This window comes from Phyllostomus hastatus, unplaced genomic scaffold (assembly GCF_019186645.2).
Source record: "Phyllostomus hastatus isolate PE091 unplaced genomic scaffold, TTU_PhHast_1.1 phas_scaffold_501, whole genome shotgun sequence".
Lineage (NCBI taxonomy): Eukaryota > Metazoa > Chordata > Mammalia > Chiroptera > Phyllostomidae > Phyllostomus > Phyllostomus hastatus.
This window is the reverse complement of record NW_025334033.1, coordinates 10,295,609-10,311,939: the sequence shown is the minus strand read 5'-3', so window position 1 is coordinate 10,311,939 and position 16,331 is coordinate 10,295,609. Positions and strand designations below refer to the sequence as shown.

The following is a 16,331-nucleotide window of genomic DNA, read 5'->3' as shown; positions in this document are numbered from 1 at the left end:
CTTTATGTATTTACACACTACTTCCTTCAATAAAAATTTTGAGGTAGTGTTCAATGCCATTTACTAATGGCTCCTGTCAAGGCAGATGTTTCTATGCTATCATTACTCTCACAATATCTGTAAATTCATCAAGTTCATTACAGAAGGAAAAGGTGCAATGGGAAACAGTAAGCCTTATACTGCCTACAACCTGAGAAAAGTCATTGTGGTTGTCAGAAAAACACACAAAGAGAAAGGAGCAGTATATGATATAGCTACTACAAAGGAAATAACTTTCAGCCCAAAAGGCAGGGCACAATTGGCTTTTTCTTGGGTGTTTTACCTGATAAAAACCATAGATGTTATGAAGTTCCCTGTGCTCCCAGTTGCCATGATGAATGGCATTCTTCGGCATGGTTTGCTCTGGTCCTCTAAAGACAGAGGGCTCATTCATGTCATTCCATATGTAGAGGATGTCAGTAGATCCCTAGGAAGTAAATCTTGTTCAAGACAATACTTTACAGTGATGACACTAATATGATAGCTTCCCCTAATTTTCTTTCCCACTCTAATTGGTATATTATTTATTATGTTTATGATCTGTGCTCTGGTCCACTGCCAGAATAAAAAGCTCCACTTGGCAGGGAGTTCACTGACCTAGATCCCAAAGAGCTAGAATAGTATCTGAACCACAGAAGGTTCTCAGTAAGTATTTGTTGATGAATGAAAGAATGCTTTGAAATACATATTGCCCAGCAAGTCTGCTCTGAGATCTACCTGAGAACCCCTACAGCAAAGGTCGTGAATGTTCACAATTAGGCTCTATATCATCCATCATCTGCTACAACTCTTAACTAAGGGAAAGGTAGTTGGAGTTGTATGTGGTAAAATTTTGCCTTCCCTCTAATATTTTGAAAAATTTGACAGGTAAGATGGCTGTTTGTTAGCATGATTTATAGTTTCTGTTCTATACAGAATCATTCAATTTAGAGTGGGAAAGGGCAGTTGAATCATCTAGTTAACATGGTCTTACAACCCCTTTATAGAAATCCTGGTCTTTCAGCATTTTATTCAATAGCTACAATGACAGGGAGTCCCTCAGGCAGCTCATTCCATTATTTTCTGAAGAATAATGATAGCATCTTCTCACAGGGCCTAGCTTGCCTTCTGAGCACCACCCACATGCTAGTCTTTCAAATGCCTGGAGGAGGCTTATGTATTTTCTTTAGACTCTTTGCCTTAAACTATTTCTAAACATGTGTAACAAGGCTGTATGATTTTCAAACATTTAACTACATTGACTGTTCTTCTTTAGCACCCTCTAGGACAAGGTTGGCAGTCTTCTTCTGGGAAGAGCCAGATTTTCAACTTTGCAGGCCACAAGTCCTCTTTTTTACTAACTCAACTCTGCTATAGTAGTGTGAAAGCCACAGACAATAGAAAGATGAATGAACTTTTGGTACAAGTGCTGTTCATCCTGCTATAAGTTCTTTTCTGTGTCCCAATATCCGATGCTCAGAAACTAGTGTTGAGCAGGTAAGAGCTGGGCTTGGGAGAAAAACAGAACTGACTTCAAATCTTGCTAGATGGGTAAACTTAGCAGGTTTTTAAATTTGTTCATTCCTCAATTTCCTCATCTGTGGGAGTAGAGTTAATTATAGTTTCAACTTCAGAGGGTTATTGTGAAGATAAAATGGTACATGAACAGAAAGTGTTTAGCACAGTGCTTGACATATAGCAAATCCTCAATTTATATGAGGCATCATTATTGCCATCATCACAATTGGTTGAAAACATCTCTAGATGTGGCCTCTCTAGTTTTCTCTGTAGTTTTTATAAGATTTATAGAATTGATTAATTTTTAGAAATTTTATTTATTTTATTTTTTTTAGAAGATTTTATTTTATTTATTTTTAGAGAGGGAAGGGAGGGAGAAAGAGAGAGAGAAAGAGAGAAACATCAATGTACAGTTGCTGGGGGTCATGGCCTGCAACCCAGGCATGTACCCTGACTGGGAATTGAACCTGTGACACTTTGGTTCGCAGCCCGAGCTCAATCCGCTGAGCTACGCCAGCCAGGGTTAGAAATTTTATTTTTAATATATTGTATTGATTATGCTATTACAGTTGTCCCAATTTTTAACCCTTTGCCCCCTTCCACCTGGTATCCCCAATTCCCTTTGGCATTCCCCCTCTTAGTTCATGTCCATGGGTCATGCATATAAGTTCTTTGGCTACTCCATTTCCTATACTGTTCTTAACATTGCCCTGTCTGTTCTATACCTACCAATTTGTACTTCGTAATCCCTGCACCTTTTGCCCCATTCTCTCCCTTCCCCTTCCCAAACCCTGCAAATGATCTCCATATCTATGATTCTGTTCCTGTTCTGCTTGTTTGCTTAGTTTGTTTTTTAGTTTCAATTTTTGATAGTTGTGAATGTATTGTCATTTTAATGTTCATAGTTTTGATCTTCTACTTTTTCTTAAATAAGTCTCTTTAACCTTTCATATAATAATGGCCTGGGGATGTGAACTCCTTTAGCTTTACCTTGTTTGGGAAGCATTTTATCTGCACTTCCATTGTAAATAATAGCTTGCTCGATGGAGTAATCTAGGTTGTAGGTCCTTGCCTTTCATCACTTGAATACTTCTTGCAAGTCCCTTCTAGCCTGCAAAGTTTATCTTGAAAAATCAGCTGCCAGTCTTATGGGAACTCCTTTGTAAGTAAGTATTTGCTTTTGTCTTGCTGCTTTTCTTTTAAGATTCTCTCTTTACCTTTAAACTTTGGCATTTTAATTATGATGTGTCTTGGTATGGTCCTCTTTACATCCATCTTGTTTGGGATTCTCTGTGATTCCTGGACCTGTATGTCTATTTCCTTCACCCAATTAGGGAAGTTTTCTTTTATTATTTTTTTTCAAATAAGTTTTCAATTTTTTGTTCTTTCTCTTCACCTTCTAGCACCCCTATGATTTGAATGTTGTTATGTTTGAAGTTGTCTTTGAGGCTCCTCAATCTAGCTTCTTCTTAATTCTTTTTTCTTCTTGCTTTCAACTGAATGACTTTTTTCTTCCTTATGTTCCAAATCATTGATTTGATTCTTAGCTTCATCCACTCTACTGCAGGTTCCCTGTAAATTTTTCTTTATTTCACTTAGTGTAATCTTCTTTTCTGCCTGGGTCTTTTTTATGTTGTTGAAGTACTCAGTGAGTTCCTTGAGCATCCTAATAATCAGTGTTTTGATCTCTGCATAGGATAGATTGCTTGTCTCCATTTTGTTTAGTTCTTTTTCTGGAGTTTTGTTCTTTTCTTTCAATTAGGCCATATTTCTTTGTCTCTTCATTTTAGCAGCTTCCCTGTGTTTGTTTCTATATATTAGGTAGAGCTGCTTTGACTCTCTTTCTTAGTAGTGTGACCTATTATAGAAAAGTGCACCACTAAGTTGAATAGACCAGAGCCTTAGGTAATCATAAGGATGGTGCAACCCATGTGAACCAGGTTGATGAAGTTTCCTGTGTGGTGTCGTCACTCTGTGGCTCTGTGTGGGGTAGTGCTCAGAAAGGGGAAAGTGCCACTGCCTGGCCTCTGGAGTTTTGTATGGGAGCAAGCTGCCCCCTGGCACTTGCCCTAATGCCAGACACTTCAATTTCTCATTGTTTGCCACTGGTACCCTTCCAGCTACTGTCCCAGTGCTGAAGCCCAGAGGAAGTGAGTCTGCATAAGTCCTAAGTTTGTTGTGGGCCTTTTAAGAGGAGGCTCCTGAGAATTCTGCAGTTTCTTTCCCCCCTAAACCCCATTGGTTTTTACAGTCAGAAGTTATGGGGACTTATCTTCCTGGCACTGGAACTCTGGGCTGGGTGGTCTGGTGTGAGGCAGGGCAGGGATCCCTCGCTCCTGAGGTATCCCTCCCCTCACTCACTCAGAGGTATCCCTCCCAATTTTTATCCACCACACATGGGTGTGCAACAGCCATTCTTTGTCTTCATGCCTCTCCACGTGTCTCTGTGTCTCCCCCCTTCCTACCCATCTGGATAAATGTGATTTCTTTAATTCCTTGGGTGTCAGACTTCCATACAGCTCAATATTCTGACAATCTGGGTGATATTTCTTCTGTAGTCTAGTTGTACTTTTGCTATCATTGAGTGAAGAGGTGAGCTGTGTTTACCTACTCCTCCATCTTGACCGGTATAACTTACTTTTAATGACAGGTTATACTTTGCAAGATATTTTCACACATATCATTATAACCTTTAAACAACAGTTAGACAACACTATTGTATTACAAAAATGATATAGTAATTTGAAAATATGATACATCTCTATTATTAATACTTTGATATATCATGGAGTCTATTATAATAGAAGTCAAAATCACAGTTTTTGTGTATTTGATAATATATATGTCACCTCTCCTGGCACTACCAAAGTCTGTAAAGAGATTGCTACCCTTGCCTTTTCATACATGCATTATTTATCAGGAGCTACTCAGTAAAGTAGAATAATCTTATTCAATCACTTTTTTCCACTTCATTCATCATTTCAAGTAACTAGGAAAGAACACAGAAATAAATACAAACCTGATAAACAGAGAAAGTAAAAAGACCTGAGTACCACTCTCTAACCTTGGGATTGGTGAAATCCAGGTAAGAGGAGAGACCTGTAGAGGCAGAAGAATAGACAGCACATTAGAAACCGTGGTCCCCATGGTAAGATGTGTTCTAAGAAGGAATATCAGATGTAAAAACTAGGTAATCAATGGGCATCAAATGTAAAAGACAGCTGATACAGAGGCATGGTCTGATGAGAAGCGAATGAAGGCAATGCTGGACTCCAGTGACAATCTGCTACACCTCTCAATCCCAGAGGCCTAGGGGCACACCAATGAACAAGTTACAGGATGGGGCCTGTCCCTCATTGAGAGAGCCCAAATAAGGATGGCAGTGTCCAGTAGTGACCTCTCTATTCCTAAAGAGAACAGAGAAGTATTTATAACTGATAAAATGGGGGAAAGAAATGTATGGTGTTTCTCTACCATGCATGGATTTGTGATAGAGTGCTAAGATATGACAGAGGTTCCTTTTTGTCCTTGAGGAGTCTCTACCAGGCTTTAAACTAATAATTTCTGAAATAAAGAATCCAGAGTTGCCAGAGGCAGCTGAGGTTACTCATGAACGTCTGGGAAGTCAAAGAATGGGCTGACAGGGCAAAGGGGAATGGCAAGGAGAGAGATTGTGGGCTCTTTTTCTTTGTCCCCCTCTCCTTTACTCACTCCCTGGCTTTTCATTTTTATTTGCTTAGAGAAATAGCGTATCACTGAGGTTTGCTTCCCTATGTTTCATTCACTCATCGACTGATAAATTATACAAAGTACACTGTATCAGGTGTTCTTAAAGATATAAAAAGGCAATACATCTCTTTCTTAAAGGTACTTAAAATGTAGCAAGAGACATCTACAAGGAATAAGAACAATGGCTTTAAAACCTTCAATAATTGGAACTGAACAAGAGACATAAGTATATATAATAACATCTTACCTGGCCAGCATATCCCTTCAAAGTCTCCTCCTTCATGATTCTTCACAAAGAAGCCCTGTTCTTTGGCCTTAGCGTACACTGAGTAGTCAGGATCAATCTTGATGTGGGGGTCACTGATGACCACAAGCTGTCAGGAGGACAGAAAGCTTTGAAGATCCCATCAGTTTCATATGAGCCATTATGTTCATTGTATGTTTTTATCACAGTTCTTGGGTTCAAATTTTATTCACAAACCTCTACTAGTAGTATTGAAATATTTCATGTGCTTATAGAAATATAAATTGATGTCAAAAACAGGCCAATGCTCCTTTATAGTTACTGCTGCCTAATGCAATACATGTTTTAAAAATAGTATTGGGTTAACCAAAAAGCCCATTTAGTTTTTTTTCTGTAAAATAAGATACATTTTTCATTTTCACCAGTAACTTTATTGATCTGGATTATTTTGAGTATGTTGGCTATCTCCCACATGACAGAATGTTGATTGTTCTCAGTAATGTGTCAATTTGATCGCTATCAACTTCAACTGGCCTACCACACCTTGGAGCATCATCCAGCAAGAAATCTCCAGCATAAAACTTCTCAAACCACTTGACATGTTTGATCAGTTATAGCACCTCCATATATTACATAGACCATTTTTTTGCATTTCCATTATGTTTTTACATTTCTTGAAATAAGAAAACATAATATGCCAAAAATGTTGCATATTTTCTTCCATATTCAATATTAAAATGGCTACACAAAAATTCACCAATTTTGATAAGTTTTTAAAAAATGCATACTGATATGACAGCTGTCACAATACAATAACAAAATTGTTTTGAATGAAGTTAAAAGACAACTAATTGCTACTAGAACCATCTTATGGGAAAAAAAATGAACCAACTCTTTGGCCAACCAATATTTATTAACCTTCTATCTGTCTGCAGTGCTGGGTGGTATACATAAAGGATTAAGTAGGCAAGGTCTCTGCTTCCTAGACATCTTGAGGCTAAGATAACACTGACAAAGCAAACATTAAAGAAAACCAAATAGCATGTTAAAAACAAACAAAAACCCCAAACCCCAAACTCAAATGAGGAAGAAGGTCTGAGAAAAGCTGTGATCACAGTTCTCTCTAGCATTGCTCCTGGCCTTTCTAACACCATTCTCTTTGCCTAGTTTAGGGCCCCAGAACCATTTCATTTGATTAGAACAATCTTCTAATTATCCTTCCTCATATCTATTCAAATCTATTCTGTGGAAACCGTCCTGCCTGGTTTCAGAATCTGTAACCTCACCAACAGGTGAAAAGGCCCCACAGCTGGGGGACCTAGGGACCAAAAGCCACTAAAGAAACAAAACGTATCTTCCTGGCAGGGGCACAACCTCTGCCCCCTTTACTTCACCCTGCTTGGCCCCTGGAGGATGGCTGGATAGTCAATGACAGGTAAGATTTCTCAAGGGAGGAACAACTAAAGACAGACACAGTCACAAAGGCGCCATCAGGGAAGGATTTAGGGGTTTGTGGAGGAGGGACAAAAGACATCACCCCTCAGCTTTATCATAGCCTGAGTCCTCATTCTATCTGTAAGAAGTCTCCTAATCTCTAGGCTGCCTTACTTCCCCACCTTACTTAAGCCCAAAACAATGCCGGAGGTGGGCATGGCCCTGTGCTGGAGTGGGCATCCTGGTGGGAGCAATCAGGCCTATGAAAGAATGCATAAAGTCTTGTGAAACCTGCTTTGCTAAGAAGGCCCTCAATTTAAGTGTTAAGGGTCCAAGCACAAAATAAGTTTGTTTCCTAAGGTTTTACAGCTGACTGGCATTACCCTGTCTACCAGACCCTGACTCAAAAGGGCCCCATGATCCCAGAAATATTATCTGTAAACCATATCTCCTTTCTTTGATATGCATCCCTATGCAAGCTAACTCAATAAAAGCCCATTGAAAGAGAGGCAAAAGACCTTTCTCCTCTGAGAGACTGGTCAGCCTTTCCTCCCCAAGCAGATCATGTCTTGGTAGACTTAATCTCATCTGTGGCAGCCAGGGGAACTCTGCTGGACAAAGCCCCCCCACATTATTCTGCATACTAAAGTTTAATTTTCCTTTGCTGAAAAACTTTTATTTTTAAATGTTTAATTGTTGTAAAGTGTACATTACATAAAATTTACCACCTTCACCCTTTTTAAGTGTACAGTTATGTACATTCACATTCTTGTACAGTTAATATCCAGAAAAAAATCTTGCAAAACTGAAGCTCCAGACTCCTTAAAGAACATTCCCTTCTCCCCTCACTCCCTAGCAACCACCATTCTTCTGTCTCTGATTTTGACTCCTCCAGGTTTTACAGATTAGCAAAATCACATAGTATTTCTCTTTTGTTGATTGGCATATTTTACTTAGCATAATGTCCTCACAGTCATTCATGGTGTAACATGTGTAAGGAATTTCTTCCTTTTTAGAACTAAATGATATTCCTTTGTATGTATATGCCACATTTTATTTATCCATTCATGTGTTGATGGACATTTGGGTTGCTTCTACCTTTTGGCTATTGTCTGTGTATAATGCTGATATGAACACAGGTGTAAAAATTTCTGCTCAGGACCCTGCTTTTGATTCTTTGGGTTTATACTCATGAGTAGGACTGAAGAATCATACAGTAATTTTATTTTTAACTTTTTGATGAACTGCCATACTGTTTTCCATAGAGGATACACCTTTTACATTCCCACCATTGGTGCACAAGTATTCCAATTTCTGTACATACTCACCAACACTTGTTATATTCTATTGTTGTTTTTTTTGTAGTAGCCATCTTAATGGTATGAAGTAGTATCTCATTGTGGTTTTGATTGGCATTTCCCTAATGATTAGTGGTAATGAACATTTTTTAATCCTCACCAGAGGATATGTTTATTGGTTTTTAGAGAGAGAGGAAGAGAAAGAAAAACATCGATTTATTGCCTCCCATATGCACCCGAGGATTGAACCAGCAAGGTATGTACCATGACCAGGAATCAAATTTACAACCCTTTGGTGTACAGGATGATGCTCCAACCTGCCAAGCCACCTGGCCAGGGCTGAACACCTTTTCATATGCTTGTTGGATTTGTACATCTTCTTTGAAGAAATATCAAGTCCTTTTCCTAATATATAATTGGGTTGTTTGTTTTTTGGTTGTGGAGTTGTAGGAGTTCATACATTCTGTATATTAATCTCTCATTCAGAAACTTTTAATGTCTTCAAATATATACAAACAGCCTATAACAAGGTCAGATTCCCCACTACTCAAACCTTGCCCATGCCTTGTTTTCCTGTCAAACCAGCCTGTGAACTGCTTTCCAAATGCCCCTGGGTTTCCAGCCTCTGGCTGCACCACCCTCTTTCCTCTTCCCTCACTTCTCCACTGGAGACTCTTCCTTCAGGGCTTATCTAAAATGTGCACATCATTGCTTGAGGCCAGCAAGATGCAACCTTCTTTCTCTTGGCCCACCTACCATCCTGGCCTTTCTTTGGCCGTTATGTTACTGTCCTGTATTGCAGTTGTTATATACTTGCATTTCCCCCACTCACTATAAGACCCCCCAAGGAGCTCATGTCCACATTCCCTTCATCTTCAGCACAGTATCTTGAACATTCAAGGACTTTGATAAATAACTGCTTATAAGGACATAGTTTCTGGAATCAGGCCAATCAGGGTGCAGATTCTTGCCTTGCTACTTAATTCCATGTGTGCTTTTGTGCAAAATACAAAACCATCCTAAGCACCAGTTTCTTCTTCTGAAAGATGGGGTAACAAAACTTATCTTAAACTTTGTGATGACTGGATGGAATAGTGTGTTTTATCATACTCTTTGGGTCATAATCAGTGCTGGATAAATGGTAGCTATTTATTCATTGGGAGGTTAGGATTTAACAAGATTGGTTCTGGCCACTTGTGAAAGGTCTGGGGATTAAAGGAATGGATTGAAAAGGCAACTTTAATCCCAGGAAGAGGGAGTGCAGAGATCCACTTACATGATATGTACAGGGTCCCCTCTTCCTCTCCTTTCTTCATTTTCTTCTCTCTCTCCCTCTTTTCATCACTGCTGTTACCACCACCAACACCCTTGCATTACACACTTTCCAGTATATTTTCTCCTCCCTATTTACTACTTTAGTTCTTTCCATGGCCAGATCGACAGGTGGACTCCATCAGGGAAGCATACGGGGGAAAATGGGGTACTGGAAAGTCAACTCTGGCCCTAGCCAGTATGGCTCAGTTGGTTGGAATGCATCCATAACCTAAAGGTCATGGGTTCAATTCCTGGTCAGGGCTCATATCTAGGTTGCAGGTTCAGTCCTGGTCCAAGCACATATCAATCCTAGTCCATGCATGTACAGGAGGCAACCAATTGATGCTTCTCTCTCATTAATGTTTCTCTCTCTCCCTTCCTCTCTCTCTAAAAAGCAATTTGAAAATGCCCTTGGGCAAGGATAAAAATAATCCACTCTCTTTTTGCTGGACTGTTAAGAGCATTCAAGCCTGACCACTCCCCCTTACCTTTCCTTCCTACATCTGTGCATGTTGACAAAGAAAGCCCTGAGGCTCCCTCCTTTGATGCCAGCAGAAAGTTCAACCCACACAAGCCCTGGCACATGCACAGGAATCCACCCCAGTCTAACTCTAATCATGGTAAAAGCTGAGCCAGTGTCCTTTCCCAGCTCATATTATGTGACTAATTAATCTTGATACCAGTGTGATTTCATCAATATCGACACCAAAACCAAATTTTGCATGGGTTGGGGGGATCCATCACAATACTACAAGGTGCCACAACAAATGAGCCTGAATACCAGGCCCCTTCATCTCTATGGAGACCTAGACAGCTAAGGAAGGGACAGGTGGTGGCACCACCTTACCCCCCTGTTTTTCTGTTATCACAGTTTCGGTTACATTTGAAGGTACTATTTTCACGGAAATTTTAAAAATCAGATAAATCTCCAAAAATGTGCCAAAGCAAGTTTTAAACAGTGATTGTAATTAAAAGGATCAGAAATGTTGGTTTATTTTACCTTACGTTTTTTGTTTTGGAGCAGCGCTTGCATCTTTTTGGGGTTTGGAAATCTTTTCTTGTCCCAGGTGAAATACCTTTTGCCCTCAGTGTGCTCTATGTCCAGCCACATGACATCATAGGGAATGTCATGTTTATCAAATCCTGCATCCACTGCCTTTACATCCTGCTCATCTTCATAGTTCCAGCGACACTGATGGTACCCCAAGGAAAAGAGTGGGGGCATGGCTTGTGTGCCTAAAAAAGGAGGACAGCAATGGGGCCAACTACCACCACAATGATAATTCTACATTTGATAAACACTTCCTAAATGCCTACAGGGTCCAAGCTCCCAGCTTAGTACTTAGACTATCCAGGAGAAGAGAGCATAATGCCTACCCTCAAGAAAGTGACAAGTTGGCTGAAGAGGTGGGCATGTGAATGAACAGCTCTGCTCTGAGGTATAAGTGCTATGTTAAAAGTATCAGCCTAGTGCTGTGGAAATAAGAAAGGCTAATAAATTCAACCTGCCGTGAAGTGTGGAGTCTTGAAAGGCCTCAAAGATGTGATAACACTTGGTTTGGACTTTGAAGAATAAGTAGGAGTACACCAGACAGGAAGAATGGATAGAGCTTTAGGCACAGGAAATAGGAAACACACAGAGCAGAGAAACATGATAAGCTTAGGAAAAAAATAAATGTTCCAAGGTGGTGAGAAGATGAAATTGGAGAGGACTGGTTTGTAAAGGGCCCTATAGTTCAGGCTAGGAATTCTAAATCTTCCCTTATGGGAAGTTAGCTAAAGTTTGGCAAGTTGTAGCCTTAGCAGATACATGTTTTAGAAAAATTAGTAGGGAGCAGAGTTGAGACTGACTTGAAGGGAGAGAATGAAGACAGGAAGAACTGTCAGGAAATTATCAAAACATTTACTGATAACTTGGAGAACTTCTAGTCAACCACTTACATGATCTTTTCCCCCTTCTAAGGTCCCACTAAAATCGGAGGGAAAAAATAAAGAAAAAACAAAGCCACAAGAACAAAGAGAACAAAATTCTGGAAGGCAGCCAGCAGGAGAAGTGTTGAGCAAAGCCAGGGATGTTCTCCCTGGAGTGCTCGTGAGGGGACCACTGATGAGAAGGCCTCATCCCTGCTGCCAGAATAGGTACAGACAGGAGAATTCTTCCCCCCATTCCCAACACTAGTGTAAGACTCATCAGGCATGCAGAACTTCCAGGGTAGAGCCTTATTCTTATGGATATCCAAGGGTCACCCATCTGAGTAAAGCATCCAAAATTAGAGGGGACTCATATAAAGAAATAGAATAAAACAATTCTGAGAAAGGACAATATAAGGAATGAAAGGAAACATCAAAGCATTAACACTAGTATCTCCAGGGAGATGATAAAAGACATGATATCCATGAAATAAAACTAAGATAGCATAGAACAAATATAAGATATTAGAAACAAGGAATGAAATCAGTTTGTTAGAAATTAGAAGTACGATAGCATAAGTGGAAGGCCTAGAAGATAAAATTGAGAAAATTGCTCAGAAAATAGACAAAAATGGGAAGAAAGATTATTAAATCTGTAGAGTAGAAAGGGAAAATGGAAGAGAAGAATGTAGTGGGGCTGAGACACTTGTCGTGATGAAGCTGCCAATCACCAGTTGCCCATAGCTATGGCCTTCTGAATCATCTGAATAGTTTCTGCAGAGGAATGTTCAGGCTTAATGCAAAATCTGATGCAGATTCATTGCTCTACTCACTCAGTCATTTTCAATGTGACAGCTACACAGTACACATGCTCACTCAAGGGCATCTACCACCCCACTGACTAGTCCAGTGAGGTTGTCACTGTTAACACATGAGCATTCCAGGCCACTCTCCTTGGCTGCCAGGTTACATCGATGTTGTGCAAACTATTCTTGTTATATCAACAATGGCTGGAATTTTTCCAGACAGACCTGAGAATGATTGGTTGATTTTAAGGAACTGATTCATGTAATTGTGGCAGCTGGCAACTCTGAATTTTGGCGGGTTGGCTGATAGGCTGGAGACCCAAGGAGGAACTAAAGTTGCAGCTTGGGTATGAAGGCAATCTGGATATTCCTTTAGGGTACCTCAGTCCTTTCCTCTTAAGACTTTTTAAAATTATTAGATGAAACACATCTACATTATGGCAAGTAACCTGTTTTACTCGAACTGATTTAACTGTTAATCTCATCTAAATATACTTTCATAGTGACATCTAGACTGTTGTTTAATCTGGGTACCATGGCCTAGGCAAGTTGACACATAAAATTAACCATCACACTAGGTAATATGGTAATTCTATATTTAGCTTTTTGAGGAACTGCCAAATTATTTCTACAGCAGCTGAACAATTTTACATTCCTCCAGCAATGTATGAGGTTTTAACTTCTCCATATCCTATCAACACTTACTATTTTCCAGTTTTGATAGAGCCATCTTAGAGCATAGGAAATGGTATAACATTACTTTTCATTTTCCTAATGACTAATGGTGTTGAGCATCTTTCACATGCTTGGTAATTCATTTCTTTATCTTCTTTGGATGAATGTGTCTATTTAAGTCTTTGTCCATTTTAGAATTGGGTTGTCCTTTTGTTATTGAGCTGTAAGAGTTCCTTATATACTCTGGATACTAGGCCCTTATCAAATATATGATTTGCAAATATTTCTCCAATTCTGTAGGTTGCCTTTTCACTTCAAAATTTTTAAATTTCAACAAAGTCCAACTTATCCATTTTTTTCTTGTTTTGCTCATGATTTTATTGTCATATCTAAGAAGCTGTTGCCAAATCCAAGGTCAAGCCTATTTTCTCCTAAGAGTTTTATGTCATTAGCTCTTGTACTTATGTAGATCCATTTTGAGTTACTCTTTTGTGTATGGTGTGAGGTAAGGTTCCAACTTCATTCTTTTCCAAGTGGATATCCAGTTGTTCCAGTAGTATATGTTTAAGAGACTATTTTTTTTCCTATTGAATGGTCAAGAATCTTTGTTGAAAATCAGTTGGATCAGAGATGTATGGGTTTACTCCTAGCCTTTAATCCTTTTCCACTGGACTATATGTCTATTCATATGCCAGTACCATACTATTTGGATGACTTTAACATTGTAGTAATTTTCAAAAGTGGGAAGTATGAGTCCTCAAACTTTTTTTTCTTTTTGCGGGGATTGTTTGGCTATTCAGGGTCCTTTGCAATTCCATGTGACTTTGTAGATCAGCTTTTCCATTTCTTTAAAAATAGCTGCTGAAATTTTGCTAGGGATTACAATGACTCTATAGATTGTTTTCAGTAGTATTGCCATATTAACACTATTAAGTCTTCCAATGCATGAACATGAGGTATATTTCCATTTATTTGGGACTTCTTTAATTCCTTTCAGGAATATTTTGTATTTTTCAATATACAAGTCTTCCACCTCCTTGGTTAAATTTATTCCTAGGTATTTTATTCTTTTGGGTGGTATTGTAAATGAAATTATTTCTTTCATTTCTCTTTTAGATTGTTCATTGCTGGTGTATAAAAATGCAACAGATTTTGTGTGTTGATCTTGTACCCTGCAACTATGGTAAATTTATTTATTAGCTCTATTAGTTTTTGTGTGGATTCTTTTGGATTTTCAAACATACAGGATCATACTATCTGCAAATAGAGATAATTGTATTTCTTTCTTTCCAATTTGGATGCCTTTTATTTCTTTTCTAGTGTAATTGCTCTGGCTGGAACTTCTAGTATAATGTTAAATAGCAGCGGCGAAAATGGGCAGTCTTGTCTTATTCCTGAAATTAGGGCATGCCTGCAGCCTTTCACCATTAAATAAAATGTTAGCTGTGGATTTTTCATAAATGCTTTTTGTCATGTTGAGAAAGTTTCCTTCTATTTTTAGTCTGAGTATTTTTATTATGAAATAGTATTATATTTTGTCAAATGCTTTTTCTGCACCAACTGAGGTGCAGAAATGTCATACATTTTAAAGATAAAATGCTTTAGAGCTAAAGCCAGTGGTATATTTTAATAGCGAAGAGAACACAGAAAAGGCTGGGATACTGGTCCTCTGAGATAAAGGTAGAGAAAGCCTAGGGGCTAAAGGCTCCAAAGAAGGCAGAGAGCAAGTATTATGGATGAGAGAATGGCAAGTTCTCACCAAGTTGGATGGAGTGAGGGTAAGAAAAGAAATGCTTGGTTCTTAAAAAGTTTGGGCAAGTTGTTTATGAATTCTATATGGTGTGCAATAAATATCAATTTACAGTTATGATACATGGGATAGTGGGCACTTCCACATGCAAGTACCTGTAAGGGACGAGTACTGTTTGAAGACATCCGAAGGTGTAGGCCCTGTCAGCAGAAAAACATCAATAATCCCACTCTCTGACATCCAACGTACATCGGTTCGAGAGCTGTCCTTTTGTTTGGCAGCAACTGGGCCCATCTGGGTCACTGTGTCCTGGAAAACAAATAGAATGAATGTTTGAAAAATTGCCCTCTACTCTACAACAGCCATCCGTATGGGAGTAACAGTCTGTTCCTTGTGTGCTATGTTATTAACTTACACTGATTATACTGCAAAGACTGGTGGCAGAGAACTGCCACTACAAAGCCCAGAGTTATGACTACACCTTACTATTTCTGAGTCTTTTGTTAAGTGTGATACATAACCATGGTCTGTAGCTTACCTTTCCTGCAGGCTCTGTGTTGATCTCCACCAGTGTTTCTGAGGAATTCAGCCAAAAAATGCCAAAAGTCCTGCCCAGTTTGTGGGCCAAGAGATAAGGTACTGAACCATAAATGCCCATTTTGTTATGTATTTTATATCCATAGACATCCAGGTTATAAAGACGATAAGCATCCCCATCGCTGAAACACACAAGAAGGACTATCAATTCCTATCACAAATATATTTTTAATGAACAGTATTGCTCCATTCGCCTCTGCACTTGGATCCTATGCATCTTTCAAGGCTCAACTTTACCACTTTCCTAAAAGTTTCTGATCCAACCTGGGTGGTTAGGATCCTTCTCCTTTGATTCTTTTGCTCATCTCTCAATTGACAATTGACATACATGCTCTCATCTTTTCTGAATATTGCTTGTGAGGTTAAGACTGTTTCCTGTGGATCCTCTACAATAACACACACAACACAATATGTGTCTTTGACAAATTTTGTGAGTATTTCTCTGTTGCTTAAACAAAATGATACTGTCTTAACATGCTGACACAGTGCTGAGTAGGGAAAAAATCAGGACCTGAATTGGGGAAGGGAGCACAGAGCTCAGGCTGGTGTGAGAACAGCACAGTCTCTGAGGCATTTGTCACTATGCTTCCGTCTTGTAAACAGCATCTGCACCTGGAAAATTCGATCAGACTCTGTTTCTCGTTGGTTTTGCTTCAGGGTAGTCCTATGCCTCAAGCATTTATTTGTCAGTAGTGTTAGTCTGAATGATCTCTCTGAGGGACTCGAGGGTGATATGAAATGCCACACTTTTCCACTATCTGGCTCACTGTCATTTTTGGTAAAAGCCTTTTACTAGGTCAATGTTTTTCACAGTGCATTCACCCAGGGTTTCACAGAAAGACCTTGAGAGGTGAAAGCAAAACCCAGGAAGTAGTGTAAAGAGAACCTCCCCACCATTTCAGCCACAGCAGTTCTATATTTTTACTTCCTTTATATTTTTAGGTTCAGCACCACAGTTTTTTATAATTCTCTAACTTTTTATAATTCCCTAACTTTTGCCAAAAATAAAATAAAAATTGAAAACCACTGCTTTGAGT

At 39.1% G+C, this 16,331-nt stretch overlaps 1 protein-coding gene across 3 annotated transcripts in view; it reads right to left on the bottom strand.

Annotated features, from left to right (window-relative positions):
• The window catches only part of GANC (glucosidase alpha, neutral C), an 82,292-nt gene that overhangs the window by 28,114 nt on the left and 37,847 nt on the right, over positions 1 to 16,331 (bottom strand). For 2 of the 3 annotated variants that reach the window (XM_045823639.1, XM_045823641.1), the window contains exons 10-15: positions 15,236 to 15,416; positions 14,853 to 15,006; positions 10,556 to 10,791; positions 5,513 to 5,639; positions 4,556 to 4,635; positions 323 to 466 (exon numbers count right to left, since the gene is read on the bottom strand). In XM_045823639.1, coding sequence (XP_045679595.1) covers positions 323 to 466; positions 4,556 to 4,635; positions 5,513 to 5,639; positions 10,556 to 10,791; positions 14,853 to 15,006; positions 15,236 to 15,416 — 922 coding nt within the window. The remainder of the gene's footprint in view (positions 1 to 322; positions 467 to 4,555; positions 4,636 to 5,512; positions 5,640 to 10,555; positions 10,792 to 14,852; positions 15,007 to 15,235; positions 15,417 to 16,331) is intronic. The other variant, XM_045823642.1, reaches the window with a different exon arrangement.